At 40.4% G+C, this 27,874-nt stretch overlaps 2 protein-coding genes across 3 annotated transcripts; both read left to right on the top strand.

Moving 5' to 3' along the window:
• The first annotated feature begins 38 nt into the window (after positions 1-38).
• On the top strand, positions 39-26,897 carry LOC107982938 (polycystin family receptor for egg jelly-like). 2 transcript variants are annotated; one of them, XM_062981700.1, is made up of 3 exons: positions 39-1,089; positions 23,560-23,738; positions 25,447-26,897. In XM_062981700.1, the coding sequence occupies exon 3, from the start codon at positions 25,479-25,481 to the stop codon at positions 26,832-26,834; it is 1,356 nt and encodes a 451-aa protein (XP_062837770.1). In that variant the 5' UTR covers positions 39-1,089; positions 23,560-23,738; positions 25,447-25,478; the 3' UTR covers positions 26,835-26,897. The 2 variants fall into 2 exon arrangements, with proteins under 2 accessions (XP_062837770.1, XP_016849672.2); XM_016994183.2 differs by having other exon boundaries at positions 23,560-26,897.
• Positions 1,080-10,829, top strand: LOC103278971 (polycystin family receptor for egg jelly). The gene has a single exon (XM_062981699.1). The coding sequence runs from the start codon at positions 3,047-3,049 to the stop codon at positions 10,793-10,795; it is 7,749 nt and encodes a 2,582-aa protein (XP_062837769.1). The 5' UTR covers positions 1,080-3,046; the 3' UTR covers positions 10,796-10,829.
• Positions 26,898-27,874: the final 977 nt, after the last annotated feature.

A 27,874-nucleotide genomic window follows, 5' to 3' on the forward strand; every position in this document is an offset into this window, starting at 1 on the left:
GAAGAGGAGGCGCGCGCCCCCTAGCGGAAGAGGCCGCCCACTGCAGCTGATGACGTATCTTGTCTCCTCAAAAGGGAACTTTGAGCAAGATGCGGCCTGGACACTTACTCGCCCTGCCTCTCTTTCCTCGAGGTGTCCCCGGAGCAGGCATCTCTCCCAGGCTGAATTTACGCTGGCATAACATCCAGCTTCTGGTCCCTGATCACACTATAAAACACAGCTTTTGTCCCTGGATATAAATGCCACTTACAAATTGGTTCTGTCACAAAAACATGGGGAAAGTGGATTAAACTGCCAAAACTGTGGCACTACGGCCCTGAAAACATCAAGAAAATCAAGATTATGGCAACCAGACTGATTGATAAGTGGCAAATAGAAGGAGAAAATGTGGAGGCAGTGACAGACTTTGTATTTTTAGGCGCAGACTGCAGCCCGGAAATCAGAAGATGTTTACTTCTTGGGAGGAGAGCAATGACCAACCTCGATAAAATAGTGAAGAGCAGAGACAATGAAGGTCCACATAGTCAAAGCAATGGTGTTCCCCATAGTAACCTATGGATGCGAGAACTGGACCATAAGGAAGGCTGAGTGAAGGAAGATAGACTCTTTTGAACTCGTGTTGGAAGAAAATCCCGAGAGTGCCTTGGACCACAAGAAGATCAAACCAGTCCATACTCCAGGAAATAATGCCCGACTTCTCATTGAAGGGAAGGATATTAAGAGGCAAAGATGAAGTACTTTGGCCACATCATGAGAAGACAGGAAAGATTGGAAAAGAAAATGATGCTGGGGAAAATGGAAGGAAAAAGGAAGCAGGGCCAACCAAGGGCAAGATGGATGGATGGTATCCTTGACGTGACTGGCTTGACCTTGAAGGAGCTGGGAGTGGCCACGGCCGACAGGGAGCTATGGTGTGGACTGGTCCATGAGGTCACAAAGAGTCGGAAGCGGCTGAACCAATAAACAACAGCATGGCCCTGAAGCCTTTTTTCACCACAAACCACACACTGTCCAGATGATCCAGGAAGGCTAACTTTCAGTGAGTCCAGCGAAGTTTACCATCTGAACTGATGAGTTTTCGCAACAATGGTATCTGGTATTTCTTAAATGATTTTAAAATGTTTGTTTATGTTTTATTGTACTGAAGGGGCAAAGACACTCCGGTACTCCTACGTTTCCACTGAAAGCAGGAGCCCCCTTGGCAAAGAGGGCAAGGTTAGGAAAGACACCAAAAGCTGAATCTTCAAATTGCATAAGCTGTTTATTGCGAGCTTAGTAATAACAACAAAAATGCATACAGGAATGCAATCAAATGTTTTGTCGCAACCTGAAATGGGGTTGCAAGGCTTTTTATCACTTTCACAGAAAGTTGAAACACATTCTTATTGGTCTTCAAAGATCAATCATGTTTTTGGTCTAAAATTGATTACGTCACAAGCATCTTAAATAGCATACGTTTCCATTGGTTTCTCTGTTCTAACAAACAAAAAGCAGCATGTGATTCTTTAGACAATGGTACTTTCATGTCACTGACCCTGAGCATTGTATCCGTGGGCTAGGCTTATCGACTTCTGTTGCAAGCATAAACTTAGGGAGTACTAGCTAATCAGTTTTGTCCTCATGTACTTTTATCCTTGAAAAATAATTTCCTCTCTCCAGCAGCTCTTTTTCCAAACATCAGCATTTTCTCACAAACATGGACCTCACAAGGGCCTTTTGCAAATTAGGTCAAATAGCAGTAAATCAGGATATATGGGAATTACAGTCATTGGAAGTATCCCTGAAAATTCCCTTTTAAAACTACGTCCCCCTCAGTACAGTTGGTTTTATTGTTTACTAGCTTGGGGACCCGGTGATGCCTGGGTTATTAGAAGAAGGCATTGTTTGTTTTTGGATGTTAGGTAGATTTTGGGATGTTAGGTAATGTTACTGAAGTTTGGTCCAGATCCATCGTTGGCTGGGTTCATTGCTGTCTGGAGAAGGGTGAACTACAACTCCAAGATTCCCAGGGCAATCACCCCCAAGCTCTGCTGGTATTCGCAGTTGGTCATGTTGGGTCTGTGTGCAAAATTTAGTCCAGGTCTGTCCTTGGCTGGGTTCAAGGCTCTCTGGATAAGGGAGAACTACAACTCCCAGATCCAAAGTCAATCACCTCCAAACCAGGCCTCTATGCACCATTGGCCATGTTGGGTCTGTGTGCCAAGTTTGTTCCAGATCTAACGTCAGCTGGGTTCAATGCTCTCTGGATGCAGGTGAACTATAAATCCCAAAATCGAGGTCCATTCCCCAACCCCTGCAGTATGTTCAGTTGGTCTTGGGACTTCTGTGTGCCAAGTTTGGTCCCAGTCCACTGTCTGTGGGGGTCACAGTATCAGTGAAGGTACTGCAGGTCAGATTATCAGTTGCAAGTTTGGTCAGATCCATTGTTGGTTGGATTAACAGTGCTCTCTGGATGTAGGTTAAGTACAACTCTTGTAAAACATTGTGAATTCTCCCCAAACCTGTTGTTCAGATGCTGATCAATTCCTCTGTTAACTGTGTTCCATAGGAAAGGATAAGAAAGGGTTAATGGTTAAGGTAGAGGCAGTGGGCAGGGTCACGCAAATTAAGGAACCCTGAGATGTCCATTCTGGAGGAAAAACAGAACATCTAGGATGAAAATGTCCCCGCATGAAAGCCTTAACTTGAGTGGGGGGCACAGTGGTGTTTGTGGAGGACACTAGCAGGGTTTAGGCTACATGTTTATGGCACTCACTATAATCTGCATGTCAGTGGAGGGAGGACTACTGGTGCCTCCTGCTCAGTGGGAACAACAGCTGTTTGTGGAGACGGGAGGCTGTCTGTGTAAGTAGACACCTCCTCTACATACACACATACACATTGTTCATTTTTATTATGTATATAGATAATATCAAGGAATACTTCTATGGAAGGGCCTGTTGCTTAGGGCAACAGCAGAAAGATTCTAGAATTAAAACCATAGATCTGTGTAGAACAGTTGGTGATGTTGCTAAACAGCTATTGCTTCTGAACCATTACACTAGAGATGCATTGCCCTGTGTTCCTTTTCTTCCTCCTGAGGTACTCTTTCTGGTATACAATAGCTGCGCCCATTCATTTCTTGCCACCTCCACTGTTGGTCATCTGCACAGATCCACAACACCGAGTCTATCAGAGGCATGACACTGAACATCATCTCTCATGTATCTGGGACTGGAAAATGGAGCTGAAGTATTCAAGAAACAGAGGATTAGATATCGAGATTGGGAAGCCAGGCATGCAAGTCCCTCCCCATTGTAGCTGGTACCGGGATTCCAACTTGATAGAGAATACAAATCACTGGTCAGGTCAGGTAGTCATGGATATGGGCCTAGATGAAGGAGGCCTTCATCCACCCCAGGCCTTTAGTCATATCACAGTGCAATGCAAATCAGCCTGGTGCCATGCACCCACTTGTGCTTACAACAACCTGACCATTGAAATTTCTAGGCAAGATGTCCATCTTTTCCTCCTCTCACCACAGACTCTTCCCATCCAGGAATGGCAACCAGTGCAGCTAGGCTGGTGTGCACGCCTAAAAAATGTCATCTGGAACTACCGCTTCGAGAGCCCTGGGGGTAGTCCTGCAGACCATCTCATTCCTAGCAACCAGCACAATGAGTCACTCACACCCACTCTTTATCCCTATGCAAAATTGCACCAAGCATGTGCGTCATATTATAACTACCATGTAACCGTGCGTTATCCACACCGTGGAGTCTACACTGCTTCACTCCATATTGAGAATGGGCCTCAACTCAGACGCAGTCTTAACGTGTATGTACAGCCTGCTCTCCTCCATGTATTTAGTGCTTCCTCCACACTGCTCAGTCGCACTTACATGACTGTCAACCTTTCTTGGACTCTCCAACCCCTTAGCCCCAGAATAATGGCATATTCATTGATAGATGTGCAGGGACTGGACCAGTGGTCTCCTCGCTGCAATTATAACCCTTTTGCTCTACAAAGTGATTTCTGTGCTGCTCCGAAATCATGGAATTCTGGGGGGAAAGTGATGGCCAGCATCTATTTTCGTATTAGTGAGAAAATATCTGGACAGCTCAAGGGGGAAATTAGATTTTCCAATAAGACTGTGATGTTCAGAGAAAGCAATGCAAACCCAACTTACCTCGTGCTCAACCCACAAAAAACTAAAGCAGGCACTTACATTTTCAGTCATGCTTTGGGACTATACTATTCTACCCAAGAAAGAAAGAATACCAGTGCCACTGGTGGGAATTCTAGCTTTCACTATATTTTTTATCAACAACAGGGCCTCTCTTACCTACTCATCATCGAATTTATACAGCCACAGTGGTACCGGTTCAACATACACTTATACCTGAACCGAAGGGAGACTTTGTTCAAGGCTTTAGGAGAAAAGGATACAGAAGTTCAGATTTTCAATGGACATTCTACTGATGAAAGTTTGGCCTATGTTTTGTGGTTTATTCCTATACAACATCCGCAGCTGCAGTGTGAATGGGTCTTTGATTTGCAGCTTTTTGATTCTGGGAAGGAGCACCTCCTTTGGAATAGCACTTACACATATGGAAATCATGTAAAAAATGCCACTCTTCTTCTTTCTCACTCTGTTTCATTCTTCAAACCTTCCCTGTATGCAGGGTTTGTAGCAAAAGTGAACTGCAGAAAAAGTGGGCTTGTCCATGCTGTTCTCAAAGCCTCGGTCAATACTTACTCTTCAGAAATGAGGGAGTTAAATGTGGCCTGTCAAAAAAGTTACTGTCATAACCTGATAGCTACAATCCATAAACCAAATTCATTTCAGTCAGTCATACAATACAGGAGAATGTCAGCAGTTAGCTTGCAATCAACTGCAAAAGCAGAATGCAGGACAAGTTCAGTTATACATATACTCTGGAAGATCTACAGCCTTAAAACTGCATTGTCTATTCCTGACTGGTCACATCCTCTCAAGCTACCTAATGAAATAACTACAGATAGTGTAATATTTCACATGCCCAGGAATGTTTTGTATTATGGCTTTTATTATGTTAATGTGACCATGACAGTTTTTCTACCTGCATATAATATAAACATCACTGAGTCAGATTCAATATTACTCCAAATTCTAGAAAGTGATTTAGTAGCAAACATAATTGGAGGATCGTTCCGGACGGTTGGTGTTTCTGATCATTGGACTCTGGATGGGTCCACCTCATCTGATCCTGATTCACACAATCCCCTGGAAGGAATCACTTTTAACTGGTACTGCACAAAACGGGAATTGGATTATTCAACAATGAGGCTGAGTCCCGATGAAAAATGCCACCCAACTCAGGTTGATTTAAACTGGACACCTTCCATTGATCCCGTTCAAATAGTGGAGCCCAACACACTTCAGGAAAATACAAAATACTATTTTACCTTAATAATTCTGAAGCAGAATAGATCAGCACGCACACTCCAGACAGTTCATGTGCTTCATGGTTCTGTACCAGTGTTGAACATCACCTGTTTTGAAAATTGTGAGAAAACCATCAAAACAACAGAAAGTTTTGTTCTGTCTGCAAGATGTCTAAATTGTGAAAAATCTCAATCCGTTTACTTTTGGACCCTTCTTTCAGCAAATTCCAAGGAAATACAGTTTGACTGGGCATCTAAAACTACAACTGGAAGGTCAAATCCATCCATACATATAAATCCATTAGCATTCAGATATATGACTGACAAATACTATACTCTTAGTCTCAAAGTAAATTCACAGGGAAAATCCACAGCTGTTTACACATATTCATTCTATGTAAATGCTCCGCCCCAGACTGGAAAGTGCAACATTTATCCAAAGAAAGGCACAGCCTTCCTTACAAAGTTTGTTATTCAGTGTACTGGCTTTGAAGACAAAGATGGACCTCTTACATATAAAGTGATAGCACATTCTGATTTAACAAAAATGACTAACATATCTTCTCTACAGAATAATAAATTTGGAACAATATTGTACACTGGTTATCACCACAAAACTCCTCCATCATTCCTGCCAAGTGGCACGCCATCTAAAAAATATGCATTGGAAATATGTGTCCAAGTATATGATGCCTATGGCGTATTTTCTCAAGTAACTCTTCAGGCAATTGTGCATGATCCAAGAAGAAGTAAGCCAGCTGATATTATTCTGAGCGAACTGTATAATTTAACTAGTGGGATAAATTCTTATCTTGAAATGAAAGATTACTTTAATATCGGTTTTCTTATATATGTAGCATCCTCCGTATTAAATGACATTGAAGCTTCACCCCTTACATATGACTCAAAAAATGATTTACGGGAAATCCTCCTTAATGCATCTTCCAGGATTCCGATGAATGAAGTAGGGAAGATAAACCAAATTGTCTCAATTATTTGTCAAATAACACAGAATGTTAATAAAATTAGCAGGAGATTACAACTACTTGCAGTCAGAAAACTAAAAGAAGCCAGTGAAGCTCTAAAAGGACACAGGGACAAAGACCTAGGGTCCAAGGAAGCAGAAATAATTAGCAATGGTATATTTACTGGATTGTCTAATGTAGTGAGAGCATCTCTCTTGAACCATAGGAACACCAATATAAATGCAGTTAAAGAAGCAATTCAGGTGACAGAAATAGTAGCAGACCTAGTCTTACAAGGAAAAGTTCCCGGGGAACGTAAAACTAGCATAGAAGCCAAAGACTGGTCTATTCACTTATGGAAAAATGAAAAGTGGGAACTCTCTAAAATTATATCTCAGAGACTACATTGTAGAAATTGTTTGTATCTTAAACTGAAGCAGGAGAAATACACGGAACTACCAGCAGATGCTGTAATTTCCACTCTTCATTATGTATTTAAGGAGAATCCCTTCTCTTGGTTGCCAAATTCAGGAGATATTCACACAGTAGTGACTGGATTCAAAATGTTAGCAGTCACAGCCAATGGAGACATTATAGGGATCAACCCTGAGGTAACAGAGTTCATTATGGATAAAAACGATAAGAAATCTGCCGCTTTTAATTTGACGATAGGACCTGATAAAAAACTCTACAAAACAACTGGCGGCTTCAATATTGAAATAAAGAAAGGTTCCAAACATGTTTTCATCCAGATCCTATGTGACATTGATGTGACATTCACTGTATCTATCTACCTGGGACTCAATGTCAGCCACCCTCCAATAGCATCTTACATTGCCTTCCCGGATAAAGATCCAATACCACATCAAATGGATTCTGCCACCACTGACTGTGCAGTTAAGGCACCATATATGCTTTGTCTTCCTCAGTCACTGCTTAGCAGTTTATCTGGCAATAGAAGAAGGAAGTGGAACATCTCAGTTGTAGTACAATCAGAACTAATTGTGAGACATCAAACCACCAAAGTTGTTCGCATTGCTGTTTTTACAGCAGACTGTCTAGTTTTGAATGGCATTCAGAACCAGTGGGAAGAAGGAACATGTCGTCTTGGCTCTCACACCAGTTGGTCCAAGATCCATTGTATCTGTGAAGCAAAAAAGCATAATACAACGATTACTACAACAACCAGTCGTCAATTATTGATTGACTCTGATCCTCACATCAGATTTTTGGCTGGCAAATTTGCATTATACCCCAATCCTTTGGATATTAACAAGATCATATTAGCAGAATTTGACGCAAACCCAGTTCCATTGTTTACGGTATTTTCCATTTTTGCAGGCTACATCTTTTTTACCACCTGGGCTACCATCAAAGATAAAGCTGATCTGAAAAGGAAAAACAAAATACTGGTCTTGCCAGACAATGACCCCTACCACAAAGTGCGCTATTTAATCACCATATATACAGGAAGTCGGTTAGGATCAGGAACTACAGCAGATGTTTTTGTTGAACTGACAGGTGAGAATGGCGTTAGCGATATACATTGCATAAAGCACCCCCAGTTTCCAACTCTTTTTCGTGCATCTGTTGACACCTTTCTTCTAACTACTAAATATGAATTAGGGGATATTTTGTCCCTTCATATCTGGCACAATAATGGCGGTTCATCCCCTAACTGGTATTTAAGCCGAGTCAAAGTGTACAATGTGCAAACTAAAAAATCTTGGCTGTTTATATGTAGAAACTGGTTAGGTCTTGGCAAGGCTGATGGTAAAATAGAAAGATTGTTTCCTGCTAAACATGCACACTCAAGCTTAAATAAAATGGATTACTTCTTTATATCCCTTGCCAAAGATTTGGAAGAGACCCACGTATGGCTCTCAGTATTTTCTCAGGTTGTTACTGGTAGTTTCACCAGGGTGCAAAGAGTATCCTGTTGCTTGGTAATCATGCTCATTAATCTTTTATTCAATATCATGTTCTTCAGTGCTGTAGAGGAAAAAGAACTTACTTCTAGAAGACAGCGGTATATGAAATCTCTCTATATCGGATTTGTGAGTGCTTTATTTTCCATCCCTATACAATTGACTATAACATGGTTGTTTAAGTACTCACAAGAGAAACCTTCTGTAAGTACCAAGGGTGAGAGTGGCCTAAAACAAATTCTCCCCTCTTTGTCTGAAACCTCCCCGAATGATAACACTTCATCAAGTCCTGAAATGTTAAGCATGAAAAAGCATCATGTAAACTTTTCAAATATCAATGCTAGTAATAATGATGCGAAAGATAAGGATGCGGAAACAAATGAGGCAGAACATAGAACAGTGCATGCGGAGTTCTTATTCTTTTTTCAAACACCAAAATTTCCATGGTGGTGGAGATATGTCTCTTGGGTATTGATCTTTATAATATCTGTGGTCTCTTCATTTTTCATTATATTATATGGTTTGACCTATGGCTATACAACTACAATGGAATGGTTTATAGCATCAATGACATCTTTTTTTGAGAGTGTATTTTTGTTGCAAACTCTAAAGATGTGTCTTATCTCAGCCGTGAGTACTATTACTCTTAAATTCTGTGAAAGTATCCCCTGGAAAAGCACAGAACAGTACCTTCAGATGAAGCTGGTCCAAGTTAATATGGACGAGAAAGAGATGAAAAAGCTTCATCATGAGCTTCACAGACTCAGACACAGCAAGAAATATGAACCATTAACAGAGGATGAATTGATTGTCTTGCAGAAAAAAGTAAAAGCTCAACATCTAGCTTTTGTTTTTATAAAGGATATAATCTGCCACCTTCTTTTCTCATCCTGCATTTTATCTGTTGCTTATTCCACAGAACCCACCACTAGCTTTTATTACAATAAAGCTATATATGAAAAATTTTCTCCTGGCCTGTCAAAAGTAAATAAGCTGGAACATATTTACATATGGATGAGCAATGTCTTTGTGCCACTGATACACAATGACTACCAACCAACTTATCTTTCAGAATCTTGGTCCAAAATACTCGGTTTACCCAGAATGAGGCAAATAAGGGCACAGAATACTGAAAAAACATGTTTTCCTCCACACAGCTTTGTAAATAAATATGAGATTAGTAAGAGCCACTGCCGCCAAAATTATTATACCCATCCAGAAGATCAGCGTAACTACCTTGGATCATGGCTCATCCCAGCCACTGGGTCTGCTTCAAATCACATCAGCAATTTTCAAGGATTTACATATGAATCTGACATTGAACAGTGGGAATATAAGTCATATGGTGTTTTAAATGCATATGGACCTGGAGGGTATTCTTTTTATTTCTTTCCACGAGAACAGCAGCCCAATACAACATTGAGACTGGTTGATTTGCAAAGAAACAGCTGGCTTGATGAGCGGACCTGGGCAGTGATTTTTGAATTAACAACATTTAATCCGGATGTAGATCTATATTGTAGCATCACTATCATATTTGAGACTAGCAATCTGGGTATTGTTAATGCAAGTTTGTCTGTTCATTCTTATAACCTCTCTGTTTTTTACTATCAAAGCAACGCTCAGTTGTTTATATATGGACTTATGGCATATATTCTTGTTTTTTACCTTGCTGATGAATTTCACATGTTGCGTCAACAAAGAATAGGTTATCTCCAAACAGCAACTAACTTAAATAATTTTGCAATAAAAACCATCTGCTTGTTTTTTATATTGATAATTGCACTAAAATTTAAGTTGGCCCGTGATTTGTTAGAGCTTCTTGTAAGTAACCCGGAAGAATTTATTCCCTTTCATGTAGTTTCTCAAGTTGATCAGCTCTATAGGATGGTTACCGGTGTTTTGGCCTTTCTTCTGATTTTAAAACCATACCGCTATTTCAGATTTTTATACAAAATGCGGTTGGCAGAAAAAGCTATGTCAGTTGCCTTTCCTGAGTTGGTTTATATGACAATGTTCACAGCTCTACTGCTTTCTGCATATATGTTATTTGGTTATCTCATATTTGGTGAAAAAGAGTGGAATTATAATTCTTTGATTCATTCTCTCCAGACTGTAGTTTCATACTGCTTTTTTGGACAAAGAACAACTGGCGTTACATCTGACAGATGGTTGGGACTATTTTTCAGAGCTTCATTTACATTTGTAATAATATTTATATGTCTCAATTTATGGAGAGCCCTAATAATCATTAATTATATGACAATGAAACACCCTGTCTATGAACAACATTCGGATGAAGCTGAAGCAATAAATTTTGTGGTTTTGAAGATTCGCCGTATGTGGCTTTCCATCACCAAGCCGGGATCATCTATAAGTGACAGTGATGTTACCAACACTTTTATTTTTGGAAAGCCTATAGCCAAGGGTGATAAACAGCGAGGGCTAAAAACCACACGGGTAGATGGCAAGAAAATGGTTTATCTTTCTGTTTGAGAAAGGTAGTGATAAACACTAAATAAATGTGATTATAATTCCGTCACAAGCTGATCTCAGTAGAGTTTTTATACTAATACTATCGTGGGATATTCAATTCCCCTCATTGCTGTTTCCACCTCTGACGATTTTCTATGTCCTCTTAGTATACAAAGGGATCTTGTAGCAGCTTAGAAGCTAACTTAAAGCAATTGTGGCATATGTTTTTGTACCCATAAGGCTCATCTACACCAGCTGTTTAGCTTGGTGTCAATGTGTCCTGAAGCAGCCCCAGATCCAACATATTTTTTCTGTATCTGGGCCCTGGTTTACACAACCATGGAGCACAGCACTTCTCTGAGGCAATATAAAACCTACCTTCTCCGTGTCACCACCACTGCTGCTCCTAGTGGGTCATGGAGCTCAATTAGTTACTCCTGGGTTATGGTGGTTGCCTCTGGTAACATCAGAACTGGGTGCCTGTATGATAAGGAAGAAGAAGGGGACAATTCCTCTTTTTCCTGATTCCACAAGGGCCTTCTTCTAAGATTGGCAGAGTTGTCCATGCAACTAGGAAGAAGGAGGAGGGTTGTGTGTGTATCTCTGCCAATAGCAGGACAGAGCACCCACATTATCGGGAAGAAGGGGGACTGCAATCAGGCCTGTAGTCAGAAAAAAATTGGGAGAGGTTGAAACTTTTCCCCCTGATATGATTTTTCAGGCCAGTGTCTCCTGGTCTGGCATGAAATCTCAACAAGGCCCTGAAATTACCCCCATTGTGCAAAAGTTCTTCGCAGGTAATAGATCCTGAATCTTTGCTCCCTCTCAAAGCCAGTTCTTTTTGGCCACAAAGGACAATAGTTTCCACAACTGGTAGAAGTTTCTTTCTGTTTTCTTCTTTCTTCTTATTTCCTTTATCATTAAAACGTTTTCCCCTGTGAATTAGCACAAAATTTTCAGCCAAACACAAGTTGTTCTGATGGTATTGTGTTTTGATGTCTATTGAAGACTTCTATTGCATTTTCCATTGCACAAATAACTTAGCAACCAATATACCAAGCTTTTGATGACCACCTTTACCCACAACTTCACCAAACACCATACCATACTTGTAGAATGCACCTTGTACATGAAATGAGTAGACCAACCAGGAAAATTTGCTTAACCATTTGGGTTGAAGGAGAGGTACTTCTGAATTTCAATCAGATCCTCCCATGGGATACCTTTTTGGGCCTTTTTTAAGGAGATTTTATTTCTAGAAACTTTAAGAATTTCCAAAAAAATCAGGAGATGACCCAAATGTTTTGAAACTTGGGGGGCTGGCAATGGCACATATGTCCTCCAAGAGTGGCCATTTTCATCCCAATAGCCCTAAAAATGACAAAAAGGGAAGCCTCGAAATTTTTCCCATTGCTGCCAATGGGCTAGATCTTCCCGGAGCTAAAATTGATCTTCTGGCTGCCAGAAGCATTTCACCCTCCCAAATTCGGGAAGCTCCCAAAAACAGAACGGGGGGGGGGGGGAATTGGGACACTGGAAACAGCATGGGGTTTTCCCAAATTGCACACCCCTAAATCACATTAACTGAATCGGGGTGGGATGGGGACAAAATTGGTAATAGTAAAAGGTTTCTGTATGCCATCTAGTATCTTAGATTACATGAATCTGTTAGTAACAAGATACAGCAAATGCTTCAGCTGTACATCATAAAAAGAGGAAAATAACCATGCCCTTTTTGCAAGCCTTGCAAATGCTGATTTTGCAGTCACTCAGGAGCTATTGGAAAATAGCAGGACATTAGACAAACAAATGGGATAAAATATAAACCATTATGGCTTAATTTAGGAGCAATTCCAAATTTTCAAACGATATTTAAAATAATACCAAACTTGTTTAATTCTGTACCATATATTACCTTGATCATAGATGGAAAGGTACAAAACTTTTTAAAATTAGAAGGCTTTTATAAAGGAAACTGGTTTAGATTAATTGCCATTCGTTGTTTCCTTTTATCAATATCTACCTGTGCTCTTAACCCTTTCCAAAGCCAGAAGACATTCTTCAATTCACCCCACTGCTATAGATCTCTAAGGCATAACAAAGTGTCCTGTATTGGGTTTGCTAGCTCTATAATGTAGATTTTTAGGGTGTCAGAATGTAGGAACATAGGGAGTTTACCAATTTTGGCAGAAGTGCAGGATTCATCACACCACTGGATCCAGACCTATATTTTCTCATATTCTTGTCCTAATATCACTCCTCCTAAACTAATTCCACGTTATAAAAATCTGATTCTATATTATTATTATTATTATTATTATTATTATTATTATTATTGACACAGCAAACAAGATAGAAATGCTGGGCTTCGTATCACAAAATCACAAGTCGAACACTTCCCAAGTGTCTAGGACTGTGTGATGTATTTTCGAATGATGCGTGCAGATCCCAGCAGGGTGGCCTTTTGCAGTTGGCAGATCGTAATTTTGTCACTGTCTATATTATTATTATTATTATTATTATTATTATTATTATTATTATTATTGTTATTATTATTTCTTACTCATCTCTCCCCATGGCTCAAGGCAGGGCACAACACAGCTAAAAATACATAATCATAAAAATATTATATACTGTAAAATACACATGTTAAAATGTTTTTTCTATGAAATACATATATTAAAATACACAGAACAAAGATTAAAATACAGTAAATTCATAGTCAAAACTGACTGGATAGAGCTGTCGTAAGAAATAGATCTTCAGATGTGTTTCAAGCATCCCCCAGGGGACCTCAGTGTCTGGGGCGAACTGTACAGGAGAAGGAAATTCTGTAGGTAACCTGGACCCAAACCATGTAGGGCTTTAAAGGTCACAACCAACACCTTGTACTTTGCCTGGAATCTAATTCACAGCCATTGGTTCAGGATAATCCAAATAATTTCTCCTTTTATTTATTTATTTATTCGCTACATTTTATGCCGCCCTTCTCACCCCGAAGGGGACTCAGACAAATTAAATTTACATACAATATTATATTAGCGTAGTACAATACTGGTAATAAATTACTATATTGTACTGTATCAATATATTGTAATATTATTAGTAATATTACATGTAAAATATAATATATAATTAATATATTATATTGTATTATTAGTATTATATCGTATTACAATATAATATTATGAATATTATATGTATATACAATATGTTATAATTATTATATATTATTGTAAATTATATTGTGTATATATATATATATATATAAACACACACACACACACACACATATATATATATATATATATATATATATATATATATATGGAACTAGCATAGCATGTTATTGCGGGGAGGGGCCTCCAGCTGATGCAAAGAGACAAGATGAAACTCTCTTCATGGCTCCCTCTTAGCTCTGGCACCCCAGCGTCAGCTGGAGATGGTGGGAGGGGCCTCAGCTGATGCAAAGAGACAAGATGAAACACTCTTCATGGCTCTCTTTTGAGACATCCCATCAATTGGACTGTTTTTTATGCAGAGGTTTAACATATGGTGATTATTTTTTTTAAATACCAAGCTATAAATAAGTAGTGATAACATACTGAATATCAATACATTTTGTCTAGTCTAGTTTCTCTGTGAATTCTAATGCAATTGTAATTTGACTATAAGTTCTAATGCAACTGGTTTGTTAAAAGCTTACTGGGCAGGAAGGTTGGGGTAGCAGGGCACCCTCCAGGCCACCATGGCATTGGAAGGGCTTCTTCCTCCCAGAAGCCCCCTCTGCAGCGTGAGAAGTTCCCGCCAGCTGGGAGGCCCGGCGAATCAGTGGTGGCCCCCGCTCAAACCCTGATTGGCCAGGCGGCCACCCTTACAATCCCCTGGCAGTCTCAAAAAGCTGCGAAAGGCCACACCAAGCAGCTGACCTTTCTGGTGTCCCAGCCCACCCACCCTCTATATATGTTGTTCAAGTTTCATTGTTGTTGTTGAGCATTGTTCCTTTGTCACAACTATATGGCATGTGGCATGGGCCCTGGATCTGACTTGCTTATCCCCCCCCCCCCCCCAAATTGGAGGAGGGGAAGCCCGGTGATTCTCCAGGGGTGCAATTGTGTCAGGATCCCGGTATTGGGTCGGTCGGTAACAGCAGCACCCTCTGGAGTGGTTAAGTGGTATCAGGCAGCAGTGGGCTGCTGGATCTCCAAATCCAGGACCCATGCATGGCTGCCAACCCCGAGTCTCTTCTGTAAGCAATGAACAAGTTGTGGCCGTTTGTTATCCCAGCACAGTGTGTGTCTCATCTTTGGATTTGCTGGCGGGAGACTCTTGTCACACATGCCCTTGCAAACTCTTATTAAGTTTAATTCCTAATGACAGTTCTTTATTGCAAAGTGTAAAAGTATGTTGAAATAGAAATGTTTTGATTAAGGAAAAGGTAATGTTCTGCAAGGGGCCACAGTGGCACAGCAGGTTAAACCACTGAGCTGCTGAACTTCCTGATTGGAAGGAAGGCAGTTCGAATCTTACCCAAACAGTCAGTCAATTAGAGAGAAAAATCATCTTAGGCATGTCTCATCGAATTGATTCAATGAAGAATGCCCTCCAAAAAAGAAGAAATTCTAAAAAAATCCTACATAGCCTTTAGACAAAATGGACGAGAGTCACTTCTAATAAACTACAACAGGCAGAAAAAAGAATACAAAGCCCTATTGCTTCACAAAAAAAGCAATGTAGATTAAAAGTGTGGTCCACCTTGCTCGAAGCATAACAAAAAAAAAAAAAAAGACTCCAGACTTTTCTGGCACCTCATTTCAGGTGCGCTTAACCCCCACTCCCTCTCAACCAGTCAGCAGCTACCATAGTTGGTCTGTGAAAACTATTTCAGAGGCCTCTTCTCTGGAAATAACCCAACCACCCTGCATCACCCCAACCCCTCAGATCTCCCACTCGTAGGTGCCCCAAAGTGGCGTGCAGTTACACCAGAGGAGATGGCTAAACTCATCTCACAACTCAAAAATGGCAAAGCCTTAGGAAATGATTTTATTCCAGCAGAATTTATAAAATCAAATATTCAGTGGTGGGGCCCATTACTGGCTGCTCTTTTCACCCAAATAAATTATTCAGGAAAACTCCCAGAGAGTTGGAAACAGGCAATTACAGTTCCAATATATAAGACAGGCGCTCCAAAAGAGCCTGGTAACTATAGACCGATCAGCCTGCTTTCCATCCCAGGCAAACTGTATGCACGATTCCTTTGCAAGAAACTGACGAAGGAATTGGAGGCAAACAAAACTCTCTCAGATGCACAGGCGGCCTTCAGGAAAAACTCATCCACTATGGACCATAGCTTAATTCTCTTACATTGCAGAGAAATACCATAAAATACTGAAAGGCAAATTCTTCATGGCCTTCATGGATTTAAAAGCAGCATTTGATTCTGTCTCCTGACTCAGATTATTTGATTATGTCTCCAGAAGCTAGAAAAGTGCCTAACCGATAGTAGACTACTCTTCCTCATCAAAGAATTATATAGAGACAGCCACTTACAAGTTAGATGTGGTCCCCAGGGCCAAATTTCTAAGCCAATTCAAATGATCAGAGGGGTCAGGCAGGGTTGTATCTTAGCTCCTACCTTGTTTAACATATTCCTAAATGACCTAGAAGAAGTCATGAAGGATCCATAAGGACACCTTCCCAGCTTGGGCACAGAAAAAATGGAATGCAAAGATACAGAATGGGGGACTCCTGGCTCGACAGCAGTACGTGTGAAAAAGATCTTGGAGTCCTTGTGGACAACAAGTTAAATATGAGCCTACAATGTGATGCGGCTGCTAAAAAGCCAACAGGATTCTGGCCTGCATAAATAGAGGTATAGCATCTAGATCCAGGGAAGTCATGCTACCCCTCTATTCTGCCATGGTCAGACCACATCTGGAATATTGTGTCCAATTCTGGGCACCGCAATTGAAGGGAGATGTTGACAAGCTGGAAAACGTCCAGAGGAGGGCAACTAAAATGATCAAGGGTCTGGAGAACAAGCCCTATGAGGAGCGGTTTAAAGAACTAGGCATGTTTAGCCTGCAGAAGAGAAGACGGAGAGGAGACATGATAGCCATGTACAAATACGTGAAGGGAAGTCATAGGGAGGAGGGAGCAAGCTTGTTTTCTGCTGCCCTGCAGACTAGGACACGGAACAATGGCTTCAAACTACAGGAAAAGAGATTCCACCTGAACATCAGGAAGAATTTCCTCACTGTGAGGGCAGTGGAACTCTCTCCCCCGGACTGTGGTGGAGGCTCCTTCTTTGGAGGCTTTTAAGCAGAGACTGGATGGCCATCTGTCGGGGGTGCTTTGAATGCGATTTCCTGCTTCTTGGCAGGGGGTTGGACTGGATGGCCCATGTGGTCTCTTCCAATTCTACTATTCTATGATTCTATGATTCTATAAGGAGAGATCCCATTCTGCTTTATGCAGATGATACAGCCATCCTGTCCAGATCCAGACCAGGGCTCCTACATCAACTCAAGATATTTACAGATTATTGCAAAACTAACAAGCTAAATATCAATTTTAGCAAATCAAAAGATCTTGTTTTTGAATGCAAATACACAAAATACAAATGGTCTACTGGAAAAATTCCTTTAGAGCAGGTAAAAAGCTTCCAGTACCTGGGACTCACCTTCCACCATACACTATCATGGAAAGAACACAGAGAAACAGTGACCCAAAAAGCTAAGGCCAGCTGAGCTGTCATACTAAGATTTTACTGGTTTCAAAATGGCACAGAAATTACTAAAGCAACAGTTGAAGGACATTGCCCTGAGAGAGCTCAGAGCTCGCTCAGATTCACCATGTTCCCCTAGGGCTCTGAACTTACCATACACTGTGCCATTTAAGTTATGTAATTATCTTAACAGTCTCACAGTGTCTAATTACCGAAGACTCCTCACAAAAGTGAGGCTAATGTACTTGCATCAGAGCTGCTAAATGGCAGACTATCTGGTATCCCCTACTCCCAAAGATTATGCCCGTGCGGTGGAAATGAAATAGAATAATTAGAACACATCTTGTTGCAGTGCTGCTGTTACTCAGCTCAGCGAGGTCAACTCATACACCCAATCCTGACCCGGTTGTCTGACCATGCCCCGCAAGGGAAGGTCAGATATCTTATGGAGGATAAGCACCATGATGTGACCCTCACAGTGGAAAAGTTCCTTGCAGTGTCATCAAAGCTGATCAGGTCATTACCTGACTTTGTGTCGTATGTGTCTGTTTAGAACACTTCCCAGATTTTGAATGTTCTGTAAACTCTTGTATGTTATCCACTTAACAGCTGCGGGTCCATGGACTGTAATATTTATTTATTTATTTATTTATTTATTTATTACAATATTTATATCCCGCCCTTCTCACCCAACAGGGGACTCAGGGCGGCTTACAATAAAACGCATATATAAAAATTGTACAATACACTATAAATCAGTTAAAAAATTAACTTACATCGGACATTCATAAACGCATTATAAAATACAGATAGGCGTGTTCAAGTTTAAAAGACTGGGTCAGTCAATTGAGTTCCAGCGTACATAATAGTAATTAACGCTGCTAATTGTTATTCGAAAGCCTGGCCCCACAACCAAGTTTTAACCTTCCTACGGAAGGATAGGAGGGAGGGAGCCTGCCTGACTTCACTGGGGAGGGCGTTCCATAGGCGGGGAGCCACTACTGAAAAGGCCCTGTCTCTAGTCCCCGCCAGCTGCACTTGTGATAAAGTGTGTGTGTGTGTATATATATAGAGAGAGAGAGTGTGTGTGTGTGTAACAGAGGCAACACATACTCAATTTCACAGCTTTTTGTGTCCTTATCTTGTTCTGCTTCTTGTTTCAAAATCCGTTGAATAAATTCTTCTACTATGGAAGGGGATCCCCCAAATTTGGCTTGGCTGCATTCTACCCCTGCCAAGCCGTGTTGCTTGGGAGTGAAAAATATATGGTACACCATCTCTTCCTGTATGCTCTCGTGCTAAGGTCAACATGATCAGGCATCCACCAATTATTTCTTCTACTTCATTTTATTCTACCAGGCAGGTATGTTAGTTAGAAGTTGAACTTATAAATCACCAAATATTCACAAAAGGTGAAAAATACATCTGGATAGTATAGATATAAGAAGATCATTTAAACCCAGAAGAAAATTATACAGAAGAGCTCTGAAGAGGAGTATGGAATCCTTGGAGAGAAGGATGTGTAAGACATTCTATGACCATATTGCCAATGGACATTGATTGCTCAAGGGAAAGACTCTAGAATCCACTCAGATTCTTCCACCATGTTGCTAGGAAACAGCCGTTGTTGTTGTTGAGCCAGGTTTCTTTACCATACCAAAGATGCAGAATCTTTTGCATCATATCTTTCTCTTCTGCTCTTTCTGCTGCCTCTACTACCAAGTGGCTGCACCACTTCATTTCCTGCCACCACCATTGTTAGTAACTTGCTCAAAGCCAGGAAATCGTGTTTATCAACGACAAGACAATGAGCTTCGTCTCTCATGTCTGTGGGATGGCCTTATTGTGATGCATTACTCAAGAATGCCAGGAGTAAATTTCGGGGAAGAAGAGTCAGATTTCCAAGCACCGCCTTATTGTCGCTGGTTCCAAAATTCCGTTCTGGTAAACAGTACAAATCTCTGGTCAGGAAATCTAACACTGGGCACAGGCCTGCCAGGAAACAGCCCTCATCCGACATGGGCTTATAGTCAGATCACCGTACAATGCACATCAACATTTTGCCCACCTCCCTTGTGCTTTCACCGCAACCTGAGTATTGAGGTTTCTGGGCAAGATGTCCGTCTCTTCCTGTTCTGGCCACGTACCCGTCCGATTTTGGAATGGCAGCCGGTGCACTTGGGTTGGTGTGCACGTCTTAAGAGTTCCACATGGATCTACCACTTCAGGAGTCAAGGGGGTAGTCCTGCTGATCTCCTCATTCCCAGTGATCAACATACTGAGCTTCCTCCATTCACTGCATACCTTAATGCAGAGCTGCAGCAGGTCTGTAGGTCCTATTATAGCTACCACTTGACTGTGCGCTATTCCCACCGTGGGTTCTACACTGCTTCAGTCACCATTGAGCACGGGCCTCAGGTCAGCGTTAGTACGGATTTCTATGTAGAGCCTGCCTTGCTACATGTTTTTAGTGCAAATTCCAAATTGCTGAGTCATCCACATGGGACATTCAGCCTGTCTTGGAGTTTTCTACACCTCAGTCAAGGGATAGTAGCTTATAAACTATTGAATATACATGACACAAGAGGGTGGTCTCATTCCTACAGTTATAACTCTTTTGCTTTGCATAGTAATTTCTGTGATGTCCATAAACCACAACAATCCAAGGAGAAGGTGGTGGCTACTATCTACTTCCAAACCAATGAAAGGTCATTTGGAGAGCTGTCAGGAAAACTTGATTTCTCCAATAAGACTCTGATATTTAGTGCAAGCAATGCAGTTCCAAATTACCTCACAATCAACCCACAGAAAGTCAAGGTAGGCACATATATTGTTAGCCATACCATAGGGCTTTACTATTCAATGGAAGATGGTGGAACTGCTAATGCCATCCATAAAAATTCCAGCTCCCACTATATCTTTTACCAGCAAGCAGGCTTTTCCTACCTGGTCGTTGTGGAGTTTGTTCAGCTACAATTGTTCAGGTTCAGTACGCACATATATCTGAACCGGAAGGGAAGACTCTTCAAGTCTCTAAGAGAAAAAGAGATAGAAATTCATGTTTTCAACAGCAGTTTTCCAGACGAAGGTTTGGCCTATATCGTATGGTTTATTCCCGTACAACATCCTCTGCTGCAGTGCAAATGGGTTTTCAACTTGCAACTTTTTGATTCAAAAGACAAGAATGTGGTTGAGAACTATAGTTATGCCTATGGAAATCATGTCAGAAATGCAACACAGTTCATTCCTGACTCTGTCTTACCTTTCAATCCTGCTCTGTATACTGGCTTTGTAGCAAAAATGAAGTGCATTAGCAGTAAATTTGTACTAATGGTTTTGAAAGCTACATTCAACCTTTATGGTTCTAAAGTCATAGAATCCAGATTAGCTTGTCATCAAAACGCTTGTTCTATTGCAAAAATTAATATTCAGAGGTCTGAGACATCTAAATTCATCCTACATTATGCTCCAGGGACAGAATTTACCCTGGCTACTGATACACAGATAAACTGCCCAGGCCCTAAACAAACCGATGTCATCTGGAACATTTATAAAGTCGAAAATAGGGCCAGTACCCCAGACTGGTCAAAACCTTTTAACCCACCTGGAATTAGAAAAAGAAATGACATGACATTAAACATTCCCAGTTCTAGCTTAGACGATGGCTTGTATGTCTTTAATTTCTCCATGAAATTAAAATCATTAGATACATGGGATATTACTAAAAGTTCAGATTCAGTGCTTGTTGAGATTGGGCCAGATAACTTGATGGCTGCCATTGTTGGAGGCAATTTCCGGACAGTTAGCTTTTCTGACCAGTGGATACTGAATGGATCTATTTTCTCTAATGGTGAAATGATCCAATCCTTTCAAAAAGGACTGTCCTTTATTTGGTATTGCACCAAACACAAATCAGACTATGCCTCAATGACTCTAAGTAGAAATGGGAAATGTCATCCAGATCAGGCAGACTTGAAATGGATAACTTCATCTGGCCCAGTTCAAACAGTGAGACCTAAAACACTTCAAGGAAACAATACATACTATTTTCTCTTGATGGTTCAGTATGGGAGTAGGACAGCTCATGCTAAACAAGCAGTATATGTGCGTATTCACTCCCCCTTAATCCTGAATGTTGCATGTATAGAAAACTGTGATAAAGCATTAGTTCCAACAGAAAGATTTTGTCTTTCTGGCAAATGCCTAAATTGCAGACCTAATCAGTCTTCCTATTACTGGTCACTGTATTCAATACAATACAATGAAATAGATTTTGACTGGTTTTCCAAAACTACAACAGGAAGATCCATTCCATATTTACGTATAAATGCATTTGCATTTGAAACTATGACAGAGCATTCATATATTCTTACCTTGAAAGTCTCAACAACAGAAGGACAAACAGCCATCTATAAATATTCTTTTTATGTCAATGGACCACCTCGATTAGGAAAATGTGTCCTTAACCCAAACATTGGTATAGCATTCCTAACCAAATTTATTATTCAGTGCAGCGGGTTTGAAGACAAAAATGAACCCCTTACATATAAAGTAATAGCAGCATACAATCAAATTGAAACTAGTACTATATCATCAATAGAGAATAATACTTTGGGAATAATAATATATTCAGGCCATGACTATAAAACCCCTCGATCTTTCCTCCCAAACGGTGTGCCATCTCAGAACTCTGCCTTGGTTATATACATTCAAGTATATGATGCTCTTGGAGCAAGTTCTCAAGTAACTTTACAAGCAACTGTTCATGATGAAAAGAAAAGTAAGTCACTGGATATTATTCATCACAAATTACATTCCTTAATTAATGGGCAAAGTGCTCCTATGACAACTTTTCGGATAACTAAAGATTATTTTGATATAGGTTACTTCGTTTATATGGTAGCCTCAGTTTTAAATAATGTTGAGACTTCATTTGCTAGACAGGATTCTACATCTGATTTGAGGCAAATCCTCCTTAACATGAGTGCAGAAATACCAGCAAATACTGCAGAGGAAATAAACCAGGTTATTTTAAGTATTTGCCAGGTAACACATAAAACCATGGAAATAAATGAAGAATCACAACTGATTGCAATCAAGAAACTGAAGGAAGCCAGTAAAGCTCTAATAAGGCTCAGGGACAAAGACTTCAGTTCGAAGGAAACAGATATCCTTAGCAGTGGTATTCTTATTGGGTTGTCCAATGTGTTGAAAGCTTCTCTCTCGGACTACAAAAAGGTCAATATCAATGTAATTAAAGAAACTATTTCTGTGATGGAAATATTAGCAGACTTAGTCTTACAAGATAAAGTCCCTGGAGAAAATGAAACTATAATGAAAACAGAAAACTGGAGGATTCATTTACAAAAATACATGAAGGGAGACCTTTCTGGAAATGTCTCCAATAGAAAATATTGCAGGAATTGCTTTTATCCCAAACTGAAGGAGGGTCGTCATGCTGAATTAAATGTAGATGCTGTGGTTACCACCGTTTTTTATGTATTTGAGATAAATCCTTTCCCTTGGTTGCTTTTTACAGAAGATATTGGAACAATAGTAACCGGATTCAAAATGACAGGTACCCAAACTAATGGTGACGTAATTAGCATCACGCCTGATTTAGTTGAAATTATTATGGCCAGAAAAGATGAGGTCATCTTTGACTTGACTATAGGTCCGGACAAAATGCTTTCTAAAACAACTGGAGGCTTTAGTTTTGAAACAAAGAGAAGTACCAAAGATATTTTCATCCAGATTGTTTCTAAAAGGAATATCACTTTCCAGGTATTTATTTACCCAGGTCACAACATCAGCCGCCCTCCCTTGGCTACATTTACTGTTTCCCATCACAGTCCCCCAACACCTATTGAAAATGACACTACTATTCCTGAATGTGCAGTTGTGGCTCCCTATATCCTTTGTCTTCCGCAATCATTGCTCTGGTCTCCAGTCTATAGCAACAGAGGAGACAAAGTGAGCATCTCTATTGTCTTACAATCGCACCCATTTGTGAGAGAACAGACTACAAAGATTGTCCGCATTGCTGTTTTTGCTGCAGAATGCCTTGATCTGGATGGGATCGAGAAGCAATGGAAAGAAGGAACGTGCAGCCTTGGCCCTGAAACAAGCTGGTCCAAAATACATTGCATTTGCAAAGCCAAAGAACTCAGCACAATTACAGGTAGTCCCAGGACAGCAGGGAACTCTGAAACTGGCCTCCGATTTTTGGCCAGCAAGGTATTTTCATTCCCAAATCATAAGGATATGAAAGGGTCCATTTTAATAGATGATGTGCATTATCCCATAGCAGAATTAACATTATTTATCATTTTTATACTCTACACATTGATGGCTATCTGGGTCTTAACAAAAGATAAAGTAGGTAGGGAAGATGAAATTATAGATCTGCCAGATAATGATCCATTTGACAAGATAAAGTACCTAATCACAATATATACAGGAAGTCGTCCAAGATCAGGCACAAGAGCTAGTGTTTTTATTGAGCTGATTGGCCAAAATGGAGCCAGTGATGTGCACCAATTAAAACATCCACATTTTCCATGTACCCTCCACCGAGGATCTATAGACACTTTTCTTTTAACTACGAAGATCAACTTAGGAGACATTACTTCTCTTCATATCTGGCATGATAATTGCAGCTTTGGTCCTAGTTGGTACCTAAGCCGAATCAAAGTTCAAAACCTAGAGACTGAACAGTCATGGCTGTTTTGGTGTAGAAAATGGTTATCTCTTCACATAAGTGATTGCCAAATTGAAAGGACATTTGCTGTTACAAACCCAAAAACACCCATAAGCAAAATTGATTGCTTTTTAATAACGGTTAGCAATGACGTGAGAGGAAACCACCTATGGCTGACTGTCTTCACTTATAATAGAATCCATGGCTCTTTGAGCCGATTCCAAAGGTTGTCCTGTTGCTTGGCAATATTGCTGAGCTCCTTGATGTTTAACTCTTTGATCTTTGCTAGTGAGAAAGATCAATTTATCTTTTCAAAACTGTCATACCTGAGATCTATAAGAACTGGAATAGCAGGTGCTTTAATTTCCATCCCTGTGCAGTTAATTTTGACCACCTTGTTTAAGCACTCAGAAAAGAGGCCATCACCACATAGCCCAGCCCAAAGTCAGCAAAAAAAGAGACCCTCCCCAGTAACTGAAAGTCTTTGCACTGAGGACAATATAGGAGATGCTCCACTTGCGGAGGTGACATCTCAGCCATTCCCTCCCTTCAATGCCAATGTCAATAACAATTATCATATAGAAACCGTAATACATCGTAAGAAAACAGAGAACCCACAGCTTAATCGCTGTTCTGAACTCACGGCTTGGTCCTTGGTGTTTTGTATCCCTGGGGTGTCAGCGTTTTTCATCATAGTGCACGGCCTGTCTTTTGGCTACATAACATCCTTGGAATGGTTGCTAGCTTCCATGGCATCATTTTGTGTACATATGTTTCTGTTTGAGACCTTAAAGATAGTTGTAATTTCAGCTTGGAGTGCTGGTTCTGCAAAATACTGTCGAGACATCTCATGGCCAAGCTACCAAGCCATTCAGTTTAAAAGTAGATCTCAGACTGCCAGTGAGATGAAATTCCAGCATCATGAGCTGACTGTGCTTAGAGCTTCCGAACAATACCAACCCTTAAAAAAGGAAGTTGTTAGAAAATTGCGCAGAATACAGAGGATTAAACATCTGTCTTATGCTTATGTGAGGAATATGTTCTGCCATCTTTTTTTCTTTGCTTTAATATTAACTGTTGCACACCCTGCAGAAATCACAAGTTTATATTATTCCAATCAATATATGACAGAGAAATTATCTGTTGATCTATCTAAAGTAATTACAATAGAGGATGTTTACACATGGGTGAAAAATGTCTTTCTGCCATTGATACACAATGACGATGAACCAACTTATCTTTCAGGCACTTGGTACAAAATTCTTGGATTGCCCAGAATGAGACAAATCAGAAGTAAAAGTTCTCCGACAAAATGTTCCTTTCCATATGGTTTGACAAATACATTAAGTATGAATGATATTCATTGTCGAAAGAAATATGGAATTGATCCTGAAGATCAAGCTGACTATCTTGGATCATGGTCAATACCGGCCAAGAGGGCAATTCCTATTGACAGCCCTGGTTTTTTAGGTTTCATTTATGAACATCCTGCTTATGGGTGGAAGTATGACTCAGATGGGAAATTCAACAGCTATTCAGCCAGAGGATATAGCTTTTATTTTTTTCCAGGGGAGCCACAAGATAATTCAACAACGAGATTAGAAACTTTGGAAAGAAACAAGTGGCTTGATGATAAGACATGGGCACTGATTATTGAACTGACCACCTTTAACCCAGATACAGATCTATACTGCTGTATTTCGGTCATATTTGAGTTTTCTTACATTGGCCCTATTGTCTCTAAGGTGTCTGTTAAATCTTGCCATCTCCCTATTCTCACTGACCAATCCACCAGTGAGATTTTCTTTTTGCTAGCCACTGTATATATGCTCATAACATATATTTCTGATGAATGCTGGATGATATATAAAGATAGGCTGAAATATATAAAATCAGCTACCAACTTAATCAATCTTGGAATGAAGACATTTTGTATTATTTATATAATATGCCTTGTATACAAATTTCATCTTGCTGTGGAATTAGTGCATTTTTATCTTCTTAATCCATATCAGTTCATTCCTTTCCATGCAGCTTCCCAGTTTGATGAAGCAGTCAGGATAGTTATGGCATTTTTGCTTTTTCTCTTAGTTTTGAAAATGTTCCGCTATTTCAGATTCTTGTATGGTGTACGCCTGGCCCAGAAATCCTTACATGAAGCTTTGCCTAAAATGATTAATCTGTCTTTTGCAGGGGGCATATTCTTTTTTGGGTTTATGTCACTTGGGTATCTAGCATTTGGACAACATGAAGTAACATTTCGAACTCTATTAGATTCTTTTACCACTGTATTGTCTTACTGTGCCTTGGCATTTAGGGACACTGAATTTTCATCTGATAAGCTTCTAGGTGGTCTTTTCTTAGGTTGTTTTCAGTTTGTGATGATTTGTGTTTTTGTCAATTTAAGTGAAGCTATTATAATCTCTGCTCATGTGGACATGAAAGAAGCTGTTTATGAACTACCATCAAATGAAGCTGAAGTGATAAACTACCTAGTCCAGAAAATCTACAGGTTCTGTTTTTTTCTTACCACTGGTAGAAAAACTTCAAAAGAAACTACGTTCTTAAATCGGATACTGTATGGAAAAACTGAAAAACATAATAAGCGACAGACTAATAGGCAGTGTATGTAGCGATACAAAGGCTTATCTTTATGTTTGATGAATGTGTAAAATAAATTAATTTTTGTAATAGTTTCTCCATGTTGTTGGCATTCAATGATTTTAAAATGCACACATACACCATGTGGTCAGGTTTCTTTGGTTGTAGCCTGTCTTCCCTTGCTTCCACACAGGTTGTTCCATGGGATAACTTTCTTTTACCTGCATGGTTACTGAATTAAATATTTGATTAATTAAATGTGGATGTTGGTGTCATCTGTATGCAGATGATGTACAACTCTGTTACTCCTTTCCACTTGCTGCTAAGGAGGCTGTTCAGGTCCTGAGCCAGTGCTTGGCAACTGAGACAATCTGGATGAGGGAGAAGAAATTGATCCCAGACAAGGCAGAGGTCTTCCTGCTTAGTTGGAAGGCCGAGCAGGGTATAGGGTTACAGCCTGTACTGAATGGGGTTACACTCCCCCTGAAGACACAGGTTCGCAGCTTGGGAGTGATCCTGGACTCATCACTAAGACTGGAACCCTAGGTCTCAGTGGTGGTCAGAGGAGCTTTTGCACAATTAAAACTTGTGTGCCATTTGTGCCTGTACCTTGGGAAGTCAGACGTGGTCACAACAGTCCATGCTCGTGTTACGTCCTGAATAGATTATTGCAACGCGCTCTACGTGGGGTTGCCTTTGAAGACTGTTCGAAAGCTTCAAGTAGTCCAATGGGCAGCAGGCAGATTTCTAACTGAAGCTACATATAGGGAGTATATAACCCCCCTGTTACGTCAGCTCCATTAGCTGCTAGTCTGCTACCGAGTACAATTCAAAGTGTTGGCTTTAGTCTATAAAGCCCTAAACAGTTCCAGCCCAGCTTACCTATCCGAACGTATTTCCCTCTATGAACCACCCCGGAAGCTCAGATCTTCGGGGGAGGCCCTGTTCTCAGTCCCACCTCCTTCGCAGGTGTGGTTGGTGGAGATGAGAGACAGAGCCTTCTCAGTGGTGGCCCCTCGGCTGTTGAACTCCCTCTCTAGTGAAATCAAATCAACCCCTCCCTCCTGACCTT

Source organism: Anolis carolinensis, chromosome 5 (genome assembly GCF_035594765.1).
Source record: "Anolis carolinensis isolate JA03-04 chromosome 5, rAnoCar3.1.pri, whole genome shotgun sequence".
Taxonomy (NCBI): Eukaryota; Metazoa; Chordata; class Lepidosauria; order Squamata; family Dactyloidae; genus Anolis; species Anolis carolinensis.